At 38.8% G+C, this 27,625-nt stretch overlaps 1 protein-coding gene across 9 annotated transcripts in view; it reads right to left on the bottom strand.

Annotated features, from left to right (window-relative positions):
• Positions 1 to 368: 368 nt before the first annotated feature.
• TAMM41 (TAM41 mitochondrial translocator assembly and maintenance homolog) overlaps positions 369 to 27,625 on the bottom strand; it is a 29,655-nt gene continuing 2,398 nt past the window's right edge. Inside the window, exons 3-10 of one of the 9 annotated variants that reach the window (XR_007905500.1) lie at positions 27,389 to 27,481; positions 24,456 to 24,606; positions 20,794 to 20,933; positions 18,467 to 18,638; positions 16,289 to 16,351; positions 9,289 to 9,386; positions 7,177 to 7,326; positions 1,638 to 1,755 (exon numbers count right to left, since the gene is read on the bottom strand). Coding sequence is in view for 5 of the 9 variants with exons in the window: in XM_051793340.1 (XP_051649300.1) it covers positions 1,628 to 1,755; positions 16,289 to 16,351; positions 18,467 to 18,638; positions 20,794 to 20,933; positions 24,456 to 24,606; positions 27,389 to 27,481 (747 nt within the window). In the remaining 4 variants the exon portion in view is untranslated. The other 8 variants (XR_007905501.1, XR_007905499.1, XM_051793340.1 and 5 more) reach the window with 8 other exon arrangements.

The following is a 27,625-nucleotide window of genomic DNA, read 5'->3' as shown; positions in this document are numbered from 1 at the left end:
AACACCATTACTTGTCAGCTTAGTAAGGCATGTCATTGCTTTCCAATCCCTGTCAGTACAACTACAATGCATGCTTCCATCTATCCACACATTCTTTTAATAAAACAGGTTGATTTTACACCAAATGACAGCAGCTTTTAAAATCATATCTCAAAACACATTTTATCACACACAAATTATGCAGCCTCTGAAACAAACATCTTTTCTTCCATGTTAACACTCCTAAGCTCTGAATCTAAAACTCTTCCCTGCAAAAATCTGCGTTCATTTGCACTGCATCTCAAAGCTACCTTATATAAAAACACACCCAAAATCCAAAACACTGAGGAATATCAGACTTAAAAAGACACTTTAAATTTTTTTGAAGATAGTTTATTATTTCATTACACCATAATGTGTTAAATTGCAGTAATTCCGGACAGACAAGTTGATCCAAACTGTAAGTTGATGGAGATGGTTATTTATTACCTGCTTCAAGACAAAGCTTGTCCTCTTCATAATTGTCTGCCTCATCATCCAAAGGCAGATTAAAAGAGACAGTATAATTTCAGTTGGAGCAGGGTCATAACACCAGCATAATCTTCAAGCAAACAATGAGATACTTTCAGACTAAAACAGAAATATGAACACCACCAACTCTGTTCTTTCAGAACATTTAACCACAGGTACTTTTTCCTTGCTTTGTTCTAGGAAAGATTCCACCCTATGGATGTTCCCATAAAATGAAGACAGTCAAGATATCTGAGAAAAAAAAAAGTTAAAAATGAAGGAGTGTCAGATTAACAAATTAAAAGCAAGCTTTGGTCACACCCACTGTTTTTAATTTGTCCGAGTTTTGTTAAACACTGATAAAAAGACCACAAATGGTTTACAGAGAGACTGAAGGATGAGCTCAGTGTAAAAAAAAGGTCAGTATAACCATGATACACAAATGTAGATAAAGATTCAAAGCAACCTCTTTACTGTACACTTTTTTCTTGTGCAACAAACACATACATATAATAGATTTAACTCCCTATTAGATTTGTATCCTTTCAAATAGGTCAAGAGGAACTTTAGTTCCACTGGGATCATTAAAATCATGGACTGGTTGCAATTCATGATAAGATGCAAATCTGTTTTTCTGAGTTTCCAAACTAACTTATTGTAAGCTACATAATTTCTATACATTTCGAGGTTATAAGGAAAGGTCCTTTAGTCACCTGAATTTCTTCTAAACCAGCAGTAGGTGACTGGATTAGAGTAACATGCCTGCCTAAAGGAACTGGGCACCAGGAGACTGTCTAGGCCCTTAGGAATATCCATCTGTCAGCTGTCCATGTGTCATGGAATCACACCATATTGGTCAAAGGTTGCACTCAAGGATCCTGGAGGTCTTTTCCAATCTAAATGATTCTATGATTCTATAATACAAGTAACATGTTTTCTATTTTACACTGAAAATTAGTCACAAACTCTAGACAAGAAACAGAGGAGACATTCTTTAAACAACAAAAAGAAAAGCAGAAAAACCCAGAACTTTAAAAGCACCTGTGCAAGTACAACCCTTAAATATAATTCACTTCAAAATGTAAGCATTTTAAGCACAGTGACCATCTACTGTTGTCTGTACAAACTCACCTTCAAACTATGAAATTGCTGCTGACTCAGTCTTCTGCTTGGCAAGTCTAACCCAAGGATGCAGGCTCAAAGTTAAACAGGAGTGTGCAGAATGTGTACCATCTCCCCACCTAGGATTTATGCCCCAACACCAGACTTGCAAGGCAATGAGGGGAGAAAAAACAGAGGGAAAAAAAAAGAAAAAAAGAAATAGTCTAGAATTTATTGTGCAAATAATTTGGTTTTCAAAAGCCTTGCCCCAGGCTGTAATGCCAAAGCACTGTGACAATATCATGAGACAGACATTGGGAGGCTGCTTTATGTCAGCTCTGCCCCCTGTCCTGCACCACTTTTCAAAACATTTTAAGGAGCCAAACTTCTTGGCTCTCACTGCTGTCTTGTACAAGGAGTGAGCCAGACATTTCACCGCTGCTAAGAGCAAGACAGCTTGAGGATGGCAACATTAAAAGAACAAACCAAAATCACAAACAAACCCAAAAAAACTCCACTGAATGCCCCCCCCCCCCCCCCTTCATGCTTCGATACCAAGGTTTGGAGAAGCTTTGGTAGGAAGCAGAGATTAAAAAAATAATCCTCTGTGTGGGAGCAGAACCTTTCAAATTTACCAAGTATTTCATAGAGCTAGATAGATTCCATGTAGAGAAGTAATACAAATTAATTAAATAAATGAGATATTTTACCATTTACTTGGCCTGTTTAACCAGTAGGGGAGGTATCTTAAACATCAGGCTCAAGTCTTTCAGAGCAAGTCTCACAGTACAACAAAAGCAAGTGAAGGAACCAAAAGACATAGTGTTATGACCGGTTTTTGGTTTGTTTTGTTTTTAAAGACTGTCCCCTGTGGTTGCAAGCTCCCAAGAATCAAATTCTATTCAAATTCAAAAGCAGAAGGAATCCTCTATAGCCATGACACTTGCATGAAGTTTCAGTCAGTTCAGAATATTGCCTTTACAGCTGCAGTATCTTCAATTTCTCAGGAAAAAAATGTGCATAATCGTCAAAATAGCCCCCCACCACTAATGAAAAGGTTTGGGCAGAATGCTGAATTGTGAAGGCAAAAATGACATGAAAGTTCTACTGAAGGTGTAACTAAAACATTTGCAGCTTTCACGAATAATTTCAGAATGTATATAGTCCAAAGTTTCCTGTTCATGTACTAAAATCTAACCCATTTCTTAACATCTCTGATTTAACCAGTCTGAGTAAGAGGTTAAAACGTGCAAGAGTAAAGTGACTCCTGCCTCTCCCTAAGGCAGTCATTAAGTTCAGGATCAGTTAGCAACTGTGATGTAAATTTTTATCTAGAAAAACAGGTAAATAAGGTCACTGCAAAATTTTGTGAAACCACAGTATCAAAAGTGACAGCTGTTCACTCAGACAAAAAATATGCCAGAAAATACCTATGTAGAGGTAATGTCTCTTCTTCCTGCAGTAGATAATACAAAGAAAATTCGTTTTCTACACAGAATGTAGGCCAGCAGAACTGAATTTGAAAATGAAGAATACTTCGTCCTCTATCAACACCTTGCCCATGAAAAACTATCAGACACACACTGACCTGGCATTCTGACCTTCAAAACAGTGTCAATTCTATTTTTAAATTAATTGCTGGGAAAAGGCATGAGTCACAACCCTGCTTGGATCCCCCTCCACTGGACACTCACCAAGGGCTCCGTTTATTCTGAAGTTTCCCAAGTCAGAACAGGATGTAGCATTACTACCTCAGTGTGGAGAACAAGGACCTCACAGGTCAGTTCCCTAAGCAACCCAGGAATACTGGTCTCTGGATCCATCTTTATCTTCCCAGTTTGGCAAAGATTTTTGTTGCAAACCTCGGGAAGCTCTGGAATACTCCAAAGTGCATCCCTCTAACAGAAAGGGATCCCACTTGCTCAGCTGTGTGCTAACCTACAGGCACCTTGTTTATGATCAGGTTGCAGCTATTACTCCCCATCTGTTGGTCCAATTCCCTCACACTGAAGGTCAACCAAATCTAAAGAGAAGCCTTCCTGAAGCACAGGTGAGAAATACAGGCTCTGCAGTTAAAACTAAGTCAGTTGCACTCAATATAGGTGGTATTTGAGGGGTCCTACAGCCAACCAGCTGGAGAAACTCAATGCTCAAACACCTGGAAAATGGGAAATGTGCATGTGATAAAGAACACATCCCACGAATGCTGATGGAGGAGGTCAGCATACTGTGTCCTACAGCTCTGTGCACTGCCCAAATCCAAAGTTTAGGAGCAGCCAAACATCCCACTGCTAGCCAAATGGGCTGCTCACAACAATGGACAAGTTAACAAAGTGGAAACCAGAATTTATGGTGATGTATCCAGTCAAATTTTTATTTCCCATTGTCATCTACTTCATTCCCTCTGAAGCATGAGATAGTTCCATACTTCACTGTGGGCACCGTGGGTCTCAGAGCCAGCCAGGCCCATGCTGCTGACTCACCTATGGAAATCCTTAGTGGTTTGCTTGGCTCCAGGCTCTTCATTACAAAGAAGCTTTTTAAGACATCAGAAATAAATCATCTGCCTGGTTGCCTTTAATGAAAGCACTGTTACACAGGAAAAAGAGGGAGGGAGTATGAAACAATATCCATGTGGGACAGCGAAACCAAAAAAGAGGGATGTCTGAAGAACAGAATGAAAGACTTGAGAATTAAGTCAAGAAGAGAAACAATAAAGCAGTATGGAAATGGAGCAGGAAGGTATAAACAGGAAAGTTACAAGTGGAACGAAAAGCTGAAGTGACTATTTTTTGTGAAAGAGCAAACACCTCATTAGGACAAAGAGTTAGTAACATATTCCCATGTACCAACTTCCCATTCAACAATCACGAGTTATTTTAGTGTACAGCTGTACAACCGTAAGAAATCATTTCCACATACTGTTGAGGAACTTCAAAAGCAACTAACAAGTCTGAAATCAATCTCTCTTCTCTTAAAAGTCTCCCAGAGCAAGGCGTTGTAACAACTGCCCCAAGTATTCCCTATTAACAGTCGAGAGAAGCCCAGGCTGAGCTGCTCAGGGCTATGATTCATTCATGGCACTCTGCCAAAAAAATAAATACGTTCAAGACCAATGGCCCCAAGGGGAAAGGTAGGCCACTTCTTAAAAGGCACAGAGATAAATGATTTACAGAACAGAATACAGTTGAAGATTTCAGCCTATATGGATGACGAGGAAGGACTTAAGTCTCACAAAGATTTAGTGCACAGACTTAGATACTGGCAATGTATCAACAGATGGAGTGAACTAGGAACTATTAAACTGGGATTTGCAAAACTCTCTCCAAAGAGCAAGAAGCCACCCATTATAGTGCTATACACAAAGGAAGTTCATAAAGCAAAATCAAGATATGCAGGGGGTATCCAGCAATGTAAGACAAACATGACCAGCTCAGGTTACAGGCAAACTTCAGTAAAGTAACACCTGTAGAGGGGCAGAGCAATCCATGGCAGGACAAACAGTGTAAGGGTTGGGAGGGCCTGATGCCACACAGCATCTGCTGCACATAAAAATGGTTAATTAGCTGCCAGACAGCAAGCAGTACATTACCTTTTATTTTTTTTCTAGGAGAACCTTATTTCTTGAATAAATGCCCTTGCTCAGCTAGCAAGGTGCAGGATGAAGACTGCTGTTTCACTGCAGGAATGAGGCCAACTCATTCTCACATCACAGACTTGTTTTTGCCTTCTAATGTTTTGAAGCACCATTTCAGGGGCAAGCAGCTTCTGAAACACCAAACCCACTCTTAAATGTGTCTTACTTTAATATTCAGGACATTACCTTTGACTGTTCCCAAATCTTCATTCGTGAAGCCTAGCCACGATCTTTGACTGTATTACTAAGGGTTTTTAAAGAAAGCTGCTCTTTCAAATGCTTCCCTAGAGTTACAACTGCATTTCATCATTAAAAAATTCCAGATTTAACTGCTGCTTATCCCCAAACTCACCAATAGTGAGAAACTGCAGAGAAGGAGAAACACTGAGCCTCTCAGGATACAAGATATCCCCACAAGATACTCTATTTAAAGTTCTGGTGCACACATATCTCCAAGGCATCCTCTCTCAACAGAAGGGAAAACAGCCACAACTTCAAGGTAACAAATAAAAATCACCAGAGTGAATGAGCTGTTAGAATCCAGCCTTTACTTATGTGGCAGCCGTATCCCAGGAGGGGGTCAGCCATGTCCAACTGTACTGTACAACTCTCTACATCAAGGATTTGTACAATTTTTTTTACTCCTGTAGATTCAAGGCCAAGCTATATGTTGCCATTATGTCAAAAAGGAATTACATCCCTATTCAAAAACAGTGCTAACCTATGCATTTTAAGTCAAGCATGTGATGAAATGCTCTGCTAATAGGAATTCTCAACCAGATGTTGAGCAATCTTATGACACATGATCCCTCTCAACCAGTGCTTGAAGCAGTTACAATTTATGGTTTCCTATCCTGTGGTGCTGTTATTTAACCAGGTTAAAAAGCCCCAGTCTCACCTTTTTGTGTTAAGGAAACAAGAGAAAAGAGTACACGGGTTCGTCAGGATGGTTTTGTTCAATATTACTCCCCAGAATGCCTCGTGATGTTTAAAACTTCACTACATTCCACTATTACAGGAGGAAGGAATGAGCTTATTAAAATCTAAGTGTCTTAGTTTTGCCACTGCCTCTTTTTTTCTTAATTTGGTCATATTGCTTATTCTATGGAAAACTTTTAGCTCCATCTGTGCACCACAGATGTCCTTTTGTTTTCTGTCAGCCTGTAGATTTCTATGCAATGCCTAGTAAAGCCTGCATCCTTGAGGGAATTATGGGAATCAGAAATGCAATAGTTACATTTTCATTTATGGACACAAAGAGGAAATAAATGAGGCAAAATCTGCAATAACATTTTAGTTGTTAGCCTTAATTATCTGGTAATGTATTCAGTATATGGAATAGATTTCTAACAGTCCAGTGTGCAGTAACTGGCACTTCTTAAAAACACAAAACCAACTCCGTTTTTCTGCTTACAGTGTTTATTTTCCAAAAGTTGACTAGAGGAACAGAATTCACACAGAAAAATACAGGTTCACTAGGAATGATCTCTCTGAATTTGTCGAGGACAAATCCTCACCAGTGGTTGGCATCCTCTTCTTTGGAAGGAGCGAAGGCTCTCTTAGACCCCTTCCCACACAGCCTTCAAAGAAAAAGAACAAAACTACAAAAGATAAATACGATAAATAGTTTTGCTAACTACTTATGCAGAGGGATATGTTTGAAATTGTCCCGTTTCCTACAAGGATAATTTATGTGCTGACAATTTCAGTTTTCCAATTTTTTTGTATCCTAAGACTTTCACAGATGAGGACTTTCCTCCCTCCTTCCCTCCCCAGATACTACCCTGGACCCTACTAAAAATTTTCTAACACCAGATAAAAAATCAGTTTTCTGTCTATGCTGCTGCACATGTGCCCAAGTGTTCCCCTACGGAGCATTTCATTTGGGACTAACTAATCAAAGCTGTCACCTTGTTAGATGACTAAATCAGGCAGTTCTCACTTCTTACCTGGAAACTATTTCATTCAGAAGGCCATGGCTCCATCCTGAATCTTTTCTCAGGCTGTTCATTTGTCCAAAAGCTTTGTTATCTGTCGGGGTCTGTTTCTAGCACTGCGATCAGTGTTTTCTGTTCTTAAGAGCTTCCCACTGAGCACACCTAAGCAAGTCAACATCTGATTTCAGATTTCTTTTACTAGAGCTTATGCTGAAATGTTAAAAATGGTATGGCTACTGTAAGCCCTCACTTAATTAACTCATATGAGGTTAATTTTAAGGTGGATAGGGTGTATTATGTATAAAAGACTTCTAGATTATCTACAAAGGAACCTCTTCGTGCAAACAAAAAAATCCAGCCAAAACCCAAGTTAAGTTTATTTAAGCAGTGGCTTAAAGCCCCTGGTTACGTTTCTTATATGGTAAACTTTTCAAATTGGGGAATTTGGCCTCTTCCATTAGTAAGGGGGGACAGGGAATGCTAATACCACACATACAAACATTCTTCATCACCATAAAAAGGGTCATGAGCCTTCTAATATCAGCAAAGGGACATTTGAGGGGATTTAGCTCACACATTCTGGATCTATCACCAATGGATAATGCAAAGTTTTAGGAATCTACCTATGGCCTTAGAAATTTTCACAGTAATTTCTTTACTATTTCACAGGAATAATATTTTTCAAGATAATAATTTTAAAAAGGGGACACATTTATTTCCTGACTCTGGTTTAAAATCTCAAACTCAAATATTTAAAAATAATCAATATTTTAAAGTTGTCCTATGATTAAAGTAAGCCTGCATGAGTCATATTACATACAATAATACATTTTCTGTTGTCTTTCTTAAATTCAAGCTTTGAACTGCTCCCTGGAAACAATTAACAGATAAATTCATTCCAATAATTTAAAGTGAGATCACTAAATTGAATGTAGCTTGAGATAACCCTACTGATCAGATAATATACAAGAAAAAAAAAACATGCTAATCAGGAAAGATACATTTTATTTCCATTTTTTACCATTACATTATTTTTATCATTGACATTTTCACAAACAAAATTAAATCTTGTCTCAATTTATTTCTAATAAGATAAACTTCCCAAAGTAGGAAACCCACCTGAGTGTGAAAAATATTCTGTTTACAAAAGATCCTCCAAATTTATTGCACCACACATGAAAACTGCCAGAAATGTCCAATCTTTAATGGCATGATTAACACGTTATGTAAAACTCCAATTTTCTTTAGTTTAGCTAATTTTTAAAGGGAAAACAAGTTTCACCTTTGTGGACAGTATTTTGAGGGGAAAAAAAATAAAATCAAAGAATCAAAATATATGTGCTTTTGTTCATAATATTCCCAACTTCAAAGTGCTTTGATAGAATCTTTTGCCAAACAACACATATTTCATAAGTCTGCACAAGTACGTCCATGGAATTATGATTTTCCCTCCAACTCTGGCTCTTCTGACAAGGCTGAGCCATGAGTTGGGCAGTTTTCATCTCAGGCTCATAAAAGGATTTTTATGAAAGGATTGAAACCTGACACCTGACAAGCTGCTCATTTCTCTTTCCCACACTGAAAGTCACCGTGGAAGCTTTTTGGATTCAGAATGTCACACGTGAGAAGAAATGTCCTTTCCATAAGGTCTGCCCTGCAGAAGCATCCAGTGAGGATCCTCAGAAGAATTCTAAGGATGAACTTGTCAATGCAGAAATGTGAAAGGACAGTTTCTTATCTACACAAAATTCAGTGGGCTCTCCAGTTCCATAAGTCCCTGAAAGAACTTGATTATTTTGAAAGAGTCTGAGGGTATTTTGGAAAATAAAGCTAGCAATACATAGAAAATGAGTGGCTTTGGGTTTTCATTCATATGTACAATCAATTCTTTTTACTAGGGATTTCTGAAAATCCAAGCTCTAGTATACAATACAGTTCAGTATTTACAGAGTAGAATTCCTTTGCCCTATTACCAGCAAACCTTCTCCCACTAAAAAGTTCCTTTTCATTCATAATATTGGGCATGTAAATCATTAGAATGGACTTCTTAAATGCATTGTAATCTTCTCAAGTATGCAAAGTGGCATCTGCAAAATATTTAGAGAAAAAGTACCATTTATTTACCCATACATACTACATCAAGACTCAAGATGTCTTCCTTAACCATCCCTTTGTCATTTTATATAATTTCTTCATACTGTAAGTTACAGATTTCTTTGCCCCTAAAAAAAAAAGGACAAAAAAAAAGACAAAATGAAAAATATAAACATTTAGGAAGGCTGACTCAGATAATAGCTTTTACTACACCAAGTGAAGTATTTCCATGGAGGAATGACAACCTAATCCACCAGGCAGATATGCAAATAACCCTCATAACATAGTAGATAATGACACAAAAAAACCCTTTAATAGTACCCAAGCATGTACAATAAACAGGTTCATTCTGAAGGCCTGACAATGCTGTATACAAGCACATTGTACAGACAATAACCGAGGGATAGCAAATGTAGAGATTCCTGCTGAAACAATTAACTGGTGCAGAGGGAAACTTCTCCTTCGCATCACTGTTTCTAAATGCTACATACAGGAAGGCTTTTGACGCACCTGTGTGTACTGCAGATCCTCACCAAACTAATACACTGTGCTTTTTCAAGCCCTTTCTCATCTACTGCAAGGTATGTCCAGCTGAGTAGGATTCCACTCTGGCTGGTAATGGACACCAGCAACTTGCCAGATTCCACTGTGCAGCAGGACACCTAAGCAGGACTGTTCGGAGGATTCCAGGCTGCCGGTAGCCATGCAGGTTACTTAGTTGGCCATGCCTGTGAGAAAAATCTAGTTGTCAAAGCAGTTTGGCTCTTGAGACAGGAGCCCAATTCCCAGATTCTGGAGAATAGATGAAGAACCTCAAGCTATGCCCAAAGCTATGTAGCCAAAATTTTACTGAAGGGATAAAGGGGAAGGAGTGAGAGGGCTGAACCAGGACAAAAGAACATCCTGCTCAAGCACAACAAGCAAAGTCCACGTGACTGGTAGATAACAAGCTCTACACTTCCACCCCTTCCTGGGCCAATTCCTGGTGCCAAGCAGATGTTAGACAGCTGTGCTTAGTGCCATACACTGGGCACCTGCCTGCCTTGTTGGAGACCAATTCTACAGATAGAACTGAGAAGCATCACGCTGATGCCCACCTCAACTACGTGTTTAATCAAACCCTGCAGACCATCAGCAACCCAGGCACTGCTATGCAAAGGCTCTTGAATTAAAAGTGAAAACAGAGATCTGGGTTTGTCATAGGAACAGTGTTGCTGACTGTTAAGGTGCAAATCTGTTCTGGTTTCAACAAGTTGTAAAGTACACTGTAACTTCCTTGAATATTTTGTTATTGCCTCATGCCAACTAGGTACAAGGGCAGGTACAATTTCATAACTGACAGAATGGTACATCTGCCAGAGAATAAAACTGCTCAATCTGTGTGCTTAGGGATAAAGGGATAAAGCAGATGATACTGAAATGATAGGTCTGGAACACCAGGCAAGGCACATACCCAGCTGAACTGAAAGCAGCAAAAATAAGGAGATGATGACAAGCAGCTATACTTTGGAGACACTGCCAATATCAGAGGTGTACCATGGACCTCAATGTGAAAAGTGTCACGGGGATGTTGTCTGGACCAATTTTGCTTTAGAATAACCTGCTGTCACTTGGTTATAACAAACCTCGTATGAAGCCAGAATAGCTGCCATACTCTAGCACTCTCCTGCCCACAAGTAGTGAACTCTGGTAAATACCACACCATCACACTGGGCCTACAGTGAAGGCAGGAATGTCTCAGTTTTCATAAAGACAGAGCAGCAGTCGTTGCCTCCAAGCATTTAGGAGTTTTAGATAAGAAGGGACCAAGGATGACTCCCACACAATTTGTGAAGTGCACCCTTAGAGTTAAACACTTAAATTCTACCAGCCATCTCTTACAGACCGAGAATAAACAAAAGACATAGCCTTTTGCTGAGTTTAGTCATCTAGTATTTGTAAACTTAAAACCAAAATACTGTTACTTTTGGCATTTCAGTGGGGTTCTGAGATCCTAGCAAGTGGAGCTACTTGTTTTTCCATCTTTCAGCTTTTTTTGTTTAAAATACTCCCCAAAACAAACAAACAAAAACCCCCAACATAAGACACAGTGACTTTTCAGCTTACAACACAGTTCAATCACACCCTTACAAATTCAAAACTGAAAAGGCAAGCTTTTAATGCTGCACAAGAAGCTTTCATTTTGACACTTAAATGCAGAGATCGAAAGTATGGTACGTTATACTTACTACAATCTTTCTTATGTTTATCTAATTGAACACCTCACAAGACTGACTAAAAATACACGGAAGCAATTTAGCCGTAAGGCACACAGTATGACAGACCAGAGTGCAAGGAAAGATATTCTGGAACAAGTACCACAGGTTTAGCCATCTACTGCCCTGGTCTTTTCTTGGGGAGAGGGAGGAGAGGAGGGTATGATCATTTTTAATTTGAAAAAGACCTTAGAAAGCAATCAAATGAAGATAAAATATTTCAAGTGAAAAGATACATTCGGTATTGACAGTCTAGAGTAGCAAGAAGTCAAACGAGTATGCAGTAACAAGGAAAGGTGCATGCTCTGTTTCTGAGGGTAAAAATCCTATGATAAATACGCTGTATAGAATCAGTTTTACACTTCTGGTGCCTCTAACTGCAATTTAAATAAGCTCAGCTTTATCTTTCGTAAGAAATAATCCATACCTGTATTTTGAATTTACAAACCCGCTGTATCCTGTATGCTCTAACTTTTCTACAATTAATAGGTTTTTGTAAAAGCGAGCACACTACTGAAGTGATGACAGGCTCCTCAAATAATAAGTGAATAATCATGTAAATTCCAAGGTGACTCACATATCCACACTGGAATTGCACACAGGGTAAGAATTCCAGTTGCAGAACAAGGCCAGGCTGAGCTCGGGCATAGCACATAGATGAAAGAAGTGATTCCAATCTCCAAAGTTAAAACTGTGTGTATGGCTTTGAAAATGACTGTCCAGTCTCCCAGGTACTGTACATGCAGGATCCAGCCCCTCCAATACGGGAATTGCTCTGACAGGATGGATGCTGTTGTGCCATTACAATGAAGTCAGAGTACTTGTGGAAGCGCAGGATAATGTGGCAGACCAACAGCAACGCAGCTGATTCAGCCCTGCAGGACTGGAATTAACTGTGCTGGCACTGCAGCCTGCAAGTCAGCTTGCTCTACCAGCCTGCCAACTCACCCTGCCTCCTGAAGCAGCTCAACAGAAAGAGATTTTTCTCTTTCCTATTTTCCCCCTGCAGGGAGCACTCCACTGAACTCCACCCACCAGAGGCTTATGGAATGAGATGCTTACATTTCTGCCCCACCACATCAGCCTGCAAAGGAAAATGCAGGTTTATACATACAGCTGGTTTCTTAAAGCAGCCCTCAGGGTGATGAGTCACATCTGTAGTAAAAGTTAATGGTTGTAATTATGGCTCAGTCTCAGAATCTGAAGCAGTTGACCCACATAAAAATGTCTTTCTTACTTCAGCTATGAATCTATGACTTGGTGGTTCCACCTCCCCTTCAAATTTTTCCACTATAGGATACAGAACAAAGGCCTAATGCACATGGGACCGAGACCACAGCATCTCAGTGTAAACACAAGTTGTATCTGGTTTTACTTAACAATCTGCATTGAGTTTTTTGGAAGTGTTAGTGTTGTAAGACAGCAATTTGGCTGAAGTACCCCAAAGTTTTCTGGTAGATATGCCTGGATGTAGTATTCCTTACGTCCTTTTAAAAAGAAAGACTGATGTATGTACTGCTGAAGAGCTGTCATGTGGAGGCAAATAGTTACATACTGATAGTGTGTCATGCACAGACATATGCAAACTTTGTACACATATACCCAGTGAAGTTGGTGGCAATGCAGTATCTGCTCAGGCAGCTGATGAAGACATCAGTTATCTGAACTCTACAGAGGATTTTACATGTAAAGCTGATCCTTTAAGTTTAAAAGAATCCTTGAATACACAAGGATTAGTATACTAATATCTCAGTTCTAAGAAAACAAATGTTATTCAGAGCATTTGTGTTAACTTAAAAGTATCTTGAACAAATGCTTCAATTGATGATTTAATTCATAGTATTGTATTTATAGAAAAATTTTCAAGGCTTGCTGCATTCCTCGAGTGAAATATAAAGAAGAAATCCAAGCTAAATAAGTATCAACATCTCCTTCAGAGGAGCTAAATATAAGAGCTGCAGAGTTAGTTCCCAAAGACCATGCAAACTCTGGCTACATGGGAAAACAAATTAAACCATGGTGCCATCTCTAATGAGAAACAGAGAGGCAACCTCACCACAGACTCGAAGAAATGCACAGGCACATTTTCAAAAACTAAACAGGGCATTTAACAACAAACAAAAACACAGAGCTAGAGCTCAACTTCAAAACCACATTGGCAGAGAAAGATGAAAAAAAAGTTCTCTTAAATGGGTTGAAATTCTTTATTTTGCTTGTGCTCCTTGCCAATAATGTTAATACCCAGCATGCCACCTCAGCACAACAATTGCTGATTTAACATTTAGCATTCAATTTAGAAATATGCTGTACATTGGACAGCCATGCTATGGACCAGAGTAGGCATTTCACTTTTTTTGGTTGTTAAAGTAAAACAATCAGCTAAGGAAAAGATATTGTGTCCTCCCTTACATTCCAAAAAGAACGATGGCCACGTAGTGAAAACTAATTCTTCCTCAAACAAACTATTTATACAGTTACTAGAAACAGCAAAAAAAAAAAAGTCAGAGCTTATTTAATGAAGCCAGAGATTTCATGAATCTCTTTAATAATTCTCTTATTTTAAGCTACTATTCTTGACCTAAGCATTGCAGAAGGTCAGAGCCATATACTTTTCCTAAAGTCTCTACTAGAAAGCGTGAAAATAGGTCTTAGGGGAACAGAATATTAAACAAGATTTGGACAAAGAATGAAGAAATATGGCATCCTTAGGGATTGAATTTAAAGCTCCACACTTCCCTGTAAGACACATTCCTTGCATGAGTCAAGCAACTACTCCAATGCAGGAGCCACCCTGTGTTGTGCACATTCTGTGTCTCCAGGAACGTGGAGAGCCCCAAGGACTGGCACAGCCACGGCAGCAGCAGTACTGCTGCCCCCAGGAATGCATTTTTAAATTAAGAAACTGTACTTGGGAGAAAATCTTCATGAGAAGATACAGCAAGATTTAACATAATCATAAGTGTTTGGAGAGAATTATTTAAAAAAAAAAAAGGCAACAAAAAGAAACCCCACAAGCAAAAAGCTTTTACTAACTAACTCCTAAACCCATGGACACCCATTCCTCCTCAATTCCAGGGAAAATCACTTAAGCTCATACAAACCTCACATCTGAAAAATCCATCAATCCTGAATTCTGTTGCAAATGGTTTTGGCCAGATTCTGGCAGAAGACTGTAAATATGTTTAAAAAAAAAGGAACTAAATTATGCTAAAAGTAAGAAAAATCAACTCCCCTAGGGCCTCCTTGCTCAAATTTGGCTCATGCTTGAGGCAAAGGATCCAAATTGCTTTGCTTTACCTGAATCAAACCACAAAAATATGTTTTCAACACTAAAACCACCAGTAGAAAATACATGTTTTTAAATATGAGTGTTATTCTATGTTAACTGGTTGGTTAGGAGACAACTCGAGTTTGTTTTAAAGGGGAAAAAAAGCCACTGTATATAAAGTAAAAAGCAGTTAAAGGAAAGTAAAGGCATTTCCCAAATAACTAGTTTCAAGTGCACAAGCAGAAAACATGGTAAGAATCACAAGTCCTACCAGAAGATGCATTAGGACCCCACAAAAGTCCCAGTACCAACACAGGCTGTGATTTACTGCATGACATGCAAAAGGAGCTAATAACTCCCAGAGGGGATTTTCTGTCCATCAGAACAGACAGAAGGAGAGCATAAATAACCTAGAAAGCTCAGCTGTCTCTATCCCTGCTCTTTAAGTTACACACAAACAGCTTTGCCCTACTGGGCAGTCAGGATAACTTTCCCAAGCACTGGATTCAATAGGATAACGCTGTCTTTGACCCCCTCCCCTACAATTATTTCACAAAAAAAAATCTACGCTCCATGGATTTAGGAACAGATAGGATGCAAGTTGACATCTCTAAAAAAGGCATGTTATAATACCAGAATTCTTGACCACTAGCAGGTAATTTTGACAATAAACCATAGAAGAAAAATGTACCAAATAGGTTGGAAACCTTACATTAGAAACTAACATCTGCCATGTGCTTAATTGATATATAACAAACTTGCTTTACTTAGATGGAGTTCTGTCTCCTCCAGCTACTAAAAGTTAGGCAATAGTGTTGTCAGACTTCTTCCATTTAATAGAACTAAACTATTAACAGACACATATAAAAAGTAAAAGTGTTCCTGCTTATTTTACTCAGCAGACCTGTAATGGTCCTGAACACTGAAAGCTGTGTTTCTTTACTAGGTGTAGGAGGTGTAACATGGAGTCACCAACACCAGTGGAGGGGAACAGCCTCTGTAGAAGTCTGGATAAGGATTGCTCAGAAGGAACCTCTATAGTTGCTTTTAAAATCAGTACTGGCATCATTTGTATGTAATTGCTTTTGTGGAAGAACTAGGAATAGGTATGAATGAGTTCAAAAAATTATTTAAGCAACTTCAAGAAAGCATGAAGCCTTTTTAATGCAGAAAGTGCAGAACTAGTGCATATCAGCCAGATCTGGCCTGCATAGAAAATTAAACTGAACTCAGAAGTTGGTTTTTTCCTTACTTTTGGGTTGTTGGGGGGTTTGTTTATTTGTTTACAACTTGCACAGACTCCAGTTCCTTTTAGCATTTTACAATTTTGCAACAGTTACAATAAATCTTCTGCTTTAAATATTACTTTTATCTTCCAGGGGCTTTCAATTAAATGCACTAAAAGTTTAAAGAATAAACTCCTGTAACAAGATAGTCTTGGGGCCCTGTAATTTTTCCTTTGTGAAATTAAAAGACCTGTGTTGATGGAAATCACACACATTCTTACCAGCTGTCAGTATGGTTTTAGCACTCTGCACTATACTGGAAGATCTCACAATTCCTGAAATGCCTGCAGAGAGAAAAGCACACAGATGTTATCCATCTTAGTAGTTTTGTGCCGATTTTTTTTTTTACCCTCCAACATACACAAGCCAAATATTCTTCTAGTTATACAATCAAGCCAGCCTGAAAGTAAAACATACACTTATGCTGACAATGGTTTGTTTCTGCTCTGCTTTGTCATATTAATTGAAAATATTCTCTAAGTTATTTTATTTTATATATAACATACAGGAAAAAACCAAACCATATCAATATTAAAACAGACAACAACCAGTAGGAATTGATCAAATAAATGTATTTAGAGGTCCCACTACATCTCTACTAAGATAATTAGTCACAAAGGATTCAGAGTTGTTTCATCTAAGTGCTGGTATCAACATTCTAGAGCAGAACAAATTATACTTCATGATTACTTCAATACAAAATTGGGATTTTGCACTTCTCTGATCAAGTAGAGATGTCACTATTGTGCAGAGCTTGTCTGGCTTTTCTAAATTATCAGCTTTGAAAGATAAGTCTCATTTATCACTTTGCACTGTGCCACACTCAGTTCTCATTGTCCCGTGGTTCTTAGGTATTAATGGAAAAGTATATAAAACTTAAAAATTTTTTTTTCAGAAGTATTGGTATGTTTGTTCTAACACATAAAAGCATACTGATATGTAAAAAAGTACTGCACGTTACTAAATACTTCAGAAAAAAAGTAGGAATGCAGTAGTCTCAGTTAGGCTTCCAAACTGAAAGATATTATCCTGCATTAAACACCTAGAATATAATTTCAAATATTTTTAAACCCTTCTTTCAAAGCTACTTTCATAATGAAGAACAACGTTTAGTGTAATCCATTAATAAGTAAGAGGGATACAATGTTCCACTGAAAATAATTTGAGGGGTAGGGAGGGGAAAGGAAGAAATCATATTGATCTAGCAAAATATCTAGGGATAATGCAATTCAGATTGAGTAATCAGCTTTGTCTTGTAGGATTCCCAAATGGCTTGTCCTGGTCTTCACTCAGAGTGATGAATTAGGAAAATCTTTTGGCCACAAAAGTGAAAGAGAGGTTTTGATTTGTTCTCCTAAGAGTTTAAACTGCTTGGGCCGAGAAGACCAGATCTATTCAGTGTTTTGATACTGAACTGCTGCACCACTGTGCACAGCCACAGCCATGCCTGCAAGACCCTACAGAAACACAACCACAAAGATGATGAGCTCAGGGGGGATAACTTGGAGCTCTAAAATCATGTGCAGCTCACAACACTGCTCCTGGATTCAGCTTTTATCCTGTTACTGTTGCAGCCCAGCACAGACTGTCATGAAAAAGCTGGACACCTCAATGTCCAGATGCAATTCATCCTATACTGCCAATGGAGAACTGCAAGTCTCAGGAGCTTTATTTCCCCAAACAGAAAACGGTCTAAAAGCTCCCTCAGCAGTTGGAGAGTGTCTAGTGGCTCCCAGGCACGAAGGAACTTTTGCTGTGCTCAAGGAGCTTGCAAAATTTGCTAACTGGAACTAAAAATTTGTCAAGTTCTTCAAGTACTAAACATTTTCCTTTTTCTGCAGCATATAAAAACATTGATGTCTGCAGCATTAGCTTTAACTTGCTCATATGACATAATCTTGCCTCAGAGCAGCTGTGATGATGAGACACACCTCAATCTTTTTCCTTAAAGCTTGAGTTCTCTGCCAGAGCTTACATGTCTGGACTAACCAACATGATTGGGAAGAGTAATGTCAGCAAGACAGAAAATTAGCTTATCCTTGCAATGTGTGACTGGTAGGATACATAGCTCAGTATTTCGATGAAGTTATGCCTAAAGATGTAAGCACTACAGAGTTAAGACAGTCTAAGCAGGCCACACTAATCCCTAAAGACTGTCTCTTCCAGGACCCAAACCAAAACATATCTTCCTATATCACTAGGAATGCTATTTGCTAGTTTTTCAGATAACCTGTTTGCAAGTCCGAACCAATGTTTTTAAGGAGGTATCTCGTGATTAATCTCTTGGGTTTTTCACCCTTCTCTTTAAACCATCCTTCTGAAATAGAAAAACAGACACCGATACAGATTTTTATCTCTATCACGTCTTAAAAGAGATTACAGACACTGGTTAGGCCTACCTTGATGCACCACAAATCCACAGTCAGGGTCATGGGCAACTTGTAGTAAAATTTCTTCCACATCTCTGTTTTTTCCAGGAGGGTTTACCAGAGAAGTTATCTTTTGCTGCAGAGTCTTTGGCAAAGCCATTAGTTGTGCAAATTGACCTTCTGGACTTTTATCAATCTGAATGTTATAGAAAATAAGAGAAAATAATATTCAGTTCTCTTTATCTTAAAGAAGTCCGAAAATTCTTCTGGTTATCTTTGACCTCTGAGAAATATCTCTCAGAACCCAATCTATGTCACTAGCACAAGTAATGGACATTTGTAACGACAACTTCCCAAGCACAGGGAAATGCAGTTATCTCAGTTCTGAACCTGAAGAATAGCTCAATGCAAAGATGTTAATTTTTATTAAAGACACACATGATTTTCCTGTCTCTGTAAGTAACTTTTCATTGAAACTGTATAGTTTCTGTTATATCCAATTTCCTTTGGAAACATAAGTACACTACAATTAAAAAAAAATTCCCAAAAGACCACTTAGCTCAGTTTCTTCTGCCTGAATATAATCAAACTGTAGACACACACATTTCAAGTTTAGTTTGAAAACCATTTTCTCTGCTTTAAACTCAAACCACATCTGGTTTTAAAATTTGAAGAAAACATTCATTCCACATTTTCCAATCTAAATCAGAAATTCAAGGACCCTTTTTTGAATACAACAATGCCAACGTACAAGCTTGTACATATTTATACAGAGTGTAAGCACAAACACTGAAAAATGCATGATGGAGCAGATCTCTCCAAAACTGGAAGAAAATATGAAGAGCTCAGTTCCTCCCACACAACATCTCAGACACTTCATGGAGACATCAGACAGGAGTCTAGTTCCCCTATCCACTCCCTTTTGTCAGTGTGGAGAAAATGATCTCCAGATGAATCACTCCAGAGGCAGCCGACGATGAGCAGGCTCTGAACATTATGTGGGAGGAATCCACGTCTGAACCAAAACTGTGAGAACTAGTGTATGACTTCAGTTGGTTTTGAGGAATCTTTTAAGAAAGAATTTTCTCTGTAACTCTGAAGACGTATACTTGGAGAAGGGGGTTCTATTCTGCATTAAACTGCACTCCTGAGAGCAGACATTCACCTCAGTCTGGGTAATAACTGCCAATAATCACACCAAGGTGTGAACAATAGAATATTAAAGCACCTTACTTCAAATCAACAGTGAAATAATGGCATTTAATCAACAACCTTGATGACAATTGTGGAATTATGGACAGATTTATTATCCAACAGCATATTTGCAGTACGTTATCAGGATTTTTTTTAAAGGTAAAACAACAGGAAGTATTATTGTAACTAGCCTTTTTCTTGAAGAAAGTATTACTGATCCTTTTCAAAATTAATTTAAATATTTCTTCCACTAAACTGTTGAAGAGCACACTGATAAGAAAACATGGAGACAGCTGCAGTGTAAGACAGATCTGCCTATGCTGTACTCCAAAGCGCTGCAGAACAATTTTTTACTGTACTCAAGTCTGCTTAAAACTGTACTTATATCAGTTTCTAACAAAGACACATCCTAAAAGGAGGCATTTGGGAGATAATTACCACGGTGACTCGAGGATAAGAGTCCATGAGACAACCTGTGCTATTTGTAACTTCATGTTGAAGTTTATATCACACTTGAATATTCACACATGGACATGCAAACTACAAGAGGAAAACTGCTACTGGACCCCTGGCTGTGTGGCATCTCTCCCCTAATTCCAATGTTATACCAGAAAGATTGAATTCAAGATACTGGTCATTTTGGACTTCCCAAATACTAAGGATAGAAATGGTTTAGGATGGGTATTTAAAGATAATGTCAGAATTTCACTTAGGTTTAGTCAGCTGATCTTCACAACTAGCACTTGATGAGTTTTCTTGTGAGATGCAGTTTTTGATTGTGGAAAGTTGCACCTCTGAGTTACAACCTAATCTTTTTAACATAAACCGTATGTTCATTCATCACTGCCTAGACTGTTGTGTCCATGTGGTAGTCATTAGAACACGTGTTTTACAACCATCTTCTCTTGTTCCTTTGCTAGGGCTCTAGTTCTGTGCCCATACTCAAAGAAAATGAGCAGTAGTTACTACATATGCAGAGACTGGTATTTAATGCAAATCTTCTGGTTGCAGAATTAACTAAACAACAGAAACATAACAAATAGCAAGTACAGTGACTACAACTGCCCTCCTTAGTGCACAGCATAATTCCTGCCTTCTGTCAGTGTGATAAAGCACTTCCACCTGTTTGTTTTAAAAATGTTTTGAAGAACACTTGCCTCTAGCCTTCCCAGCTGGTGCTTATATACCACTTGAGGGCAGTCCTGTAATATGGTACTGTACAGCTTCTGAAAATGGGGTATGTTGGGTTTCACTATGTTCTGCACTTTCGATCTGTCTTCTCCTATTATCATTCTGAAATCACCTGGTCAAGAAAAGAGACACAGTTAATTCATTAGGAAAAACCCAAAAACTCAGAGAAGAAGAATATAACAGAAATCAATATAATAAAAAGCTGTCATCTAAAGCTTTTTTCTTCAGTTCTACCAATGCCTGCATAATTCACAACAAGGTTCACCTTCTATTAGTCAAAAAGCTATTCAAATATCTTCAAGCACAGAAAATACGTGCTTAGAGTCAAAGATTGTTTTGTGGCCTCTGATATGCTGTAATATCATCAGCCCATATGTCCACATTTTCACTTGTGGACGACAAAATAAGTCCAGCTGTCAACTGGCAGTAGCAGTTACATTCTTTGCAATGACACATACATTTCAAAAGACTACTAAACAAACTGACCAGTTCTAATACTTTGTATCTACAAACAAATAAGCTTAATTTTCCAATATTGAGAGAAAATAATTTGCATTGTCTCTGCACTTCAAGGGCAGTACCTGAAGTTCACCTAATGGCAGTCATGGTAAGATTACTGTATTATCTTTTCCTCTTAGCCATGTATTTTGTTATTAGTCTCAAAAATCAACTGCTTTTAACACCACTGTTACATCACTGACCTTTACACTTTCTCTTCTGATACATGACTGAAAAGTTTCAGAGAGAATAAGTGAAAAGACAGCTAGTATGTAATAACTACCTCAGTTAGGTAGTAGCCTGGTAACTTCCTGTGTTTCTAACCAGGAGTTAGAGGCTCAGTGCAGCGTGTATCAACAAACAAAATCCTGAATCAATTCATTTTCCCACTTCCCACATTCAGGAGACAAATGTTATTGAAAGATGGCAACTTGCTAGCCTTACTTAGTTTTTTCAATTTATGCCAAGCCACAAAACAAACACTTTGCATACAAATGGTACTGACTCACTGCTCTCAAAAAATGCATAAAAAAATAAAGGCTAAACATTTTCTAAATTCAAGCATGAACAACTCTTTTCAGCAGTCTGCAAGGAGATTAATTAGAGTAACACATAAAATCAATTTTGTCTACTAGTATACCCTCTGAAAGACTTAACAAAATGGAAGCTGTCATGGTCTGAGATAGCCCCAAAATCCAATTCCCTAGCTCCATTCCCCCTCCCACATCTCAACCTAATGTGAGATGAGTTTTTCCAGACAAAACACACCAGACTCAAAGTGGGGGAAAGGGAATATATTACAATGACTGTACAAATAAATACCATATCACATTATGCACACGACCACAACTATCTCTACCATGACATATAGTATTTACAGTGGATCAGATCTCTTCTCCCCTCCAAAATAAAAGTCCAGGAGGGAAAGAAGGACAGATCCCTTCCAGTCCTTAAGCAGCAGCATCTTCTGAGGCAGCAGTCTGTCTTCTTCACATGCATGCAGCAGTTGATAGCTGGCTTTCTGCCAGCACTCACGAGGGAGGTATTCAAGCCTCTCTCGGCCCCATCGCCTCCAACCGAGGGGTCTTCCGTGGGCTTCGTAACCCCAGACAAGGTCGTTTCACCACGTCATATCACGAAGACACAGGGGGGTCTTCGTGACGGTCTGGTATCTCCAGGAGACTCAGCTCCTTGCAGGGCCTCTGTGCCCTGCTCTCAGGCTGCCACCGTGGCAGCAGTGCAAGGGGGGAGCCAAGGTCACCCCCTCTGCATTCCACTGGCCATCCCGGTCCAGCTACGGGACGCTCTGAGCTTCTTAGCTCCTCTCTCTCCGGTACTGCTGTACTCCAAGGCTCCTCTCAAATAGGAGTCCATCTCCCTCTTTTCCCAGAGGGATCTCAAAGGAGTTTTGGGGAGCTGGTACAGTCTTACCCCCAGAACTCTGTCTCTCAGGCTGCTGGCTCTCTTTCTCCCGGCTCTCCTTCCAGGAGTCCTTTCTCTGGTGCTGCATGTTGCTTCTGCTGCTCCTTCAGTTCAGTTCTTATCTCTGGCTCTCTGCCACCGTTTCTCTGGTCAGTGCCTGCTGCTGCTCTGCGCCCATGGAGAAAACATCTCCCGGCATAACTACAGGCACCTAGCCCAGCTTTATGCTGTTCCAGGTCCCCGCAGGTCCCCCGCTGGGGGTTGGGAGGGCCCAGAGGGCCCAAGGGGCTCAGAGCCCCTTCCTCGTGGCTCACAACATGGCCACCTCTCCTACAACAACCAAAACTACAACTCATCTCTTCCGGTGAGCTTGTGGGATGTTGACATTTTTGCAGGAGCGCCCATTGGGCAGAACTTCAAAACTTCCAGGGGTTTCCACCCCTTGGGGTCTACCACTTTTCTTAGCCTCTGGGGGAAAACAAAGTCCAAACCACTACAGAAGCAAAATAAAATATCCACGAACATATAATCAACAGCCTTTTCCTTGAACATTCCCAACTGGGAATCTTACTGCTTTAGCTTTGTTCACACAGCAGAGCCAATTTCAACGTCTTATAGCACGGTAACTGATCTCCCATGTTTCTGTTTGATTGCACTGTTTCAAAAACTATATAAAAAAGTATCTCGGTCACTAGTGCCCACCAAGAATGTAATGCCATTGCTGGGCAGGTTTCAGGTGGACAGGTCTGCAGCCCTGCAGCAAACAGCCTTGGCTGGCAATCCCATTGTCAGCACCCTCTTATTGTCACTTTAAAACAGGCAACAATTCAGAAAAGAACTACTACGGAAAAGCTGAAAAAGCTGCAATCTAAACTGCTCAGGGAAGTATTACATAAAGAACAGTAACACTCCTCAGTACAGCCAAGTTGCAGCTTATAACCCCCACCTGCCCACCTGTGATTTTTTAAAGCCAAACTTGCATTTCTACACAAGCAAAGGAAGTGCTGCATAAAGGAATCAAACTTGTTCATAGTGATTTCAATAAGGATATCAACATTTAAAAAGCAATGCTGAATTAAATTGTAACAACTAAATCTTACATTGAAGAGCCATTTGCAGTAGTTTCCTCAATTGTTTTCCATACTCATTTCCTAACTAAAGAAAGGAGGAAATTCTCTCAGCAAATTAAAAAAAAGTCAGCAAATACTAACCAGGAGGTGAATGTTAAATATACATTGAGGAATCATACTCTGGATCCTTAAATTAACTAAATAAGAACCTTAAACACATCACGCTCAAAAAGTAAGAGATGACACAGTATGAGTCAGACTATAAGATGACTCAACATTACACTGAGAGCGGAAAGAAATTTTTTTCCAAGGTTTTGAAACACTAAACCAAAATACAATCCATACAAACAGAAAAAAACCCACAGTATTTCATCATATTCAGTCACTCATAGTTAGCTGTTCATAAATCAAGCAGGTATAAGAAGCTTTGTTTAGGTACCTACACCTATTTCCTAAGAGTAAGCCCAATTAGTCATTTGGAGCTGTTATGTAACACAGCATTCAGATACAATTTTTGGAGCATGCAGCAGTGTGGGCCCAAAGCAAGAGGGCAAATGACTTACTACACATGGGACTTCCAACTGTGGTACAACAGCTCCAACTACAGCTTTTCTCCTCGGTGACTTTAGACACCACATACTAACCAGAGTAGGAGAGTCCTGCAATCTGCATATAGAGGTCTTCTTCAGAGAAACTTTCTGGTAACATGAGAAAGGCTGCTGTGACTGCACTCTTCAGGTTGCTAACAAGAGCAGCTTGCAGCTTGCTATTCTCATTCTGTGTCAGTATTTTCACCTGAAAAAGCAGAGCCATTGGAAGCAAGACTTCAGGAAAGTGCTACTGAAGATGGAACTAGAAATCCAGCATGAAAACTACATAAGAAATTTATTCAAAATTAGATCTTATTAGTATGGTATAATAAGGACTAGTGTCACCTTTTGTTTATACTGTGTGAGAAAGAGGAACATCTTTTTAAGAATTAACAGTCTGCTAGAAAAGGCTGGTTTTACAAACAGGTTTGGAACTGCCATATGTTACAGCCATTAGCCAATCTCTGAAGAGCTATTCACCTTTCCATATTCATAAATTTAAGACTGATCAAAACAATAAATATGAATGCATCAACAGAAATACTTCATATGTGATTATGCAATAAGAAAAAAGACCACTGTCTCACTGAAAGAGAATGGAACACCAAAGAGCTAAGTTTTAATATTCATCTTCATTCTTTTTTTTTAATAGAGGACTCCCCTACCAAATGCTTCTCAGACATTAGTTGTCCTCCTAGAAGAAGCAAGGTTTTATTTTTGCACTTTGCACGAGAAGAATGTGAACTCAACGGAATCTTCATCTATACGTGAAGAACAGATCACGTTAACGCTTCCACGCACTGCATGAAGTATTTGTTTTTAGGAAACACTTTAACTGTTCAAGACCAACTAGAGAAACCAGTCACCTGGGATGTGGAAATATACTGGAATAAAAAGCAGATCTTTGGTAAGAACGGAATATAGAAACACACCATTATAGAACATCAGACAGACGAAGTCATCCTGGTTTACAAGATGGCTCTATAACTATGCTCTTCCAGAAACAACTCTTCAGGAATCCCTGCTTGTTGTCAGTTGCTGTCTTTTTCAAGTGTCTTGCTTATAAAAGGCAGATTTTTTAATATCTGTTTACCCTACAATACCTTAAAATGCAAAGGCTCTGGCAGTTATGAACAAAGGTACCCATTTGTTCTTTCTCCCCGAAAGCCCATTCACACACAAATGAGTTGCAGTATTACCTGAAATTCTGCCCCCGCATATAACCTGAAACAGCTAAGGGACCCTTTCAAGTAACTATTTTTCTTCAGGAATACAAATACCCTGTTAATCAATGGGGGAAAAACCCCAAAACCAAATCTAGGTTCAATAAAGTATGACAATCAGACATATCTGCTATACACAATTCTTACTATAGAAAGGACACAGCCAAAGCAATGTCATGGTTGACATTGCTGATATTCAGAACATACTTTTTAGTTATGGCAAAATCTTTAAGAGGCATAAAACTTTAATAATATCTGATTTTGATATGATGGTGAATGCAACAGTACAGAGGTTACTTGTTTCAATCATTCTGCACTATTTATTTATTTCCTTGAAAGCCACAGGAGAAGGTTACTGAATGCATAACAGACTTGCTTAAGTAGTTTCAATAACTAACACATGCTGGTCATGGGGATGAACTAATAAATGTATGTTCATAACTTGCTGCTACAGGGAATCTCTAAGGAAAGACAGAAGAGAGAAGTCTGTGGCACCACAAACACTCATATAGGTGCTTATACCTTAGGATAGCCCTGTAAATAGCACCATGTTATGGACCTGTTTTAAGAACACCACAGTTACAGCCTTTTAAAATGTGAAACTCCAAAGAGATCTTATGGAAGACCACAGGAATTTTTTCCGAGGAAAACAATATGCTAGGCTTCAAAATCTGCATGCCTGGAAACACTGCAGTGGTGATAAAATTAATTTATGAACAAATTTTAAACAGTTCAGAGAGTTAAAAATCTCCCAGGAAGTCAGAATGCAATAGTTAACACCCTGGTACAAAAAGGCTGGATGTTGATTCTTGGAGTAAATCTGAAAAAGCACCAAAGTTAAGGAAGGCTTTTTCACAGTACAGAGAACTTTTAATTGGATCTATTCACTGTACCATATCACAAATCAAAGTAGCAGCAAGTGCAGTTACACTGAAAATAGCTATTCACTATTCATTGTTAATGTGACATTCAGGATTTTTCCTTCAGTTATTTTTCTCAGTGTATTAGGTTTCACTCTTTACAGAGATAACAGCTGCTCTGACCTGTATCATGCTACAATACGTCTCTGGAGATAGAGAAAAGCCAGTAGTGCTGAGACAATCTATTCAAACTTTCACTCCAAATTTTTAGTTAAAAGCATAATTAACTTCTGTTCTAAGACCTGAAGAGTTCTCCTCTCCTTCTCACCCTCCTGTCTTAACAAATTTTTCCTCAGCCCTGCTGCCATCTGCTGAAACCACTCGGGGAAAGCAAACACCTCCTATTTTTTATGACACAAACACGGAGGAGAAAAACACACGTGTTTAACCCATAGTTCATTCAGTTATAAATACTTTAACAATACAATGCACTAGACAGTAACTGCACAGCAAAGCAGCTTTCACCTTTAAAGATTTCTATTATTTACCCACATTAAATTTTGGTGACCCCTATGTCTGTTATGAAAGGCATAGAATACATTTAACATTAAAGGGACTTTGCATTAATATAGTCCAGTTACCCAAGATTTACTACAGGCAGAAAGCTTTTATTAACATACTTACCTTTGTGGGTTTTCCACATCACACTGAGTGTAATTAAGGACTACATTTCACTTCCTTTCTGAGAGATTATCCCTCCAGGGCTACACCTCTGAATCAGGGCACATTATTTGTTCAGTACCAATATATCCTTAACAGATAAAGTTAAAACTAAAACTGATCATTTTCCAGCCCTGTAATTTCCTGCATTTCAAGACAAAAAACTGAACAGGTAAACAGTTACCGGCTTTTGTAGGCGCCCAGCGACATAGAGGGTTTTCCAGTGAAATAAATCATCAATCAGGGTATCAGTGCTAATTACACCATATTTTATCATCTGGGGAAAAAGCAAAATAAAAGCTTTTGAAAAAACATACCTATACCTTTTTCACTACATGAAACTTACTACTTCCTGACATACCTGTCATTCATTCTAAAGAACACACGCCTCCAATAAAAAACTGTAAAACATTTTCATGTT

This window comes from Manacus candei, unplaced genomic scaffold, assembly GCF_025592945.1.
Source record: "Manacus candei isolate 608988 ecotype Guabito, Panama unplaced genomic scaffold, ASM2559294v1 h1tg000036l, whole genome shotgun sequence".
NCBI lineage: Eukaryota > Metazoa > Chordata > Aves > Passeriformes > Pipridae > Manacus > Manacus candei.
Note: the sequence above shows the minus strand (reverse complement) of the source record. Positions and strands in the feature narration are given on the sequence as shown.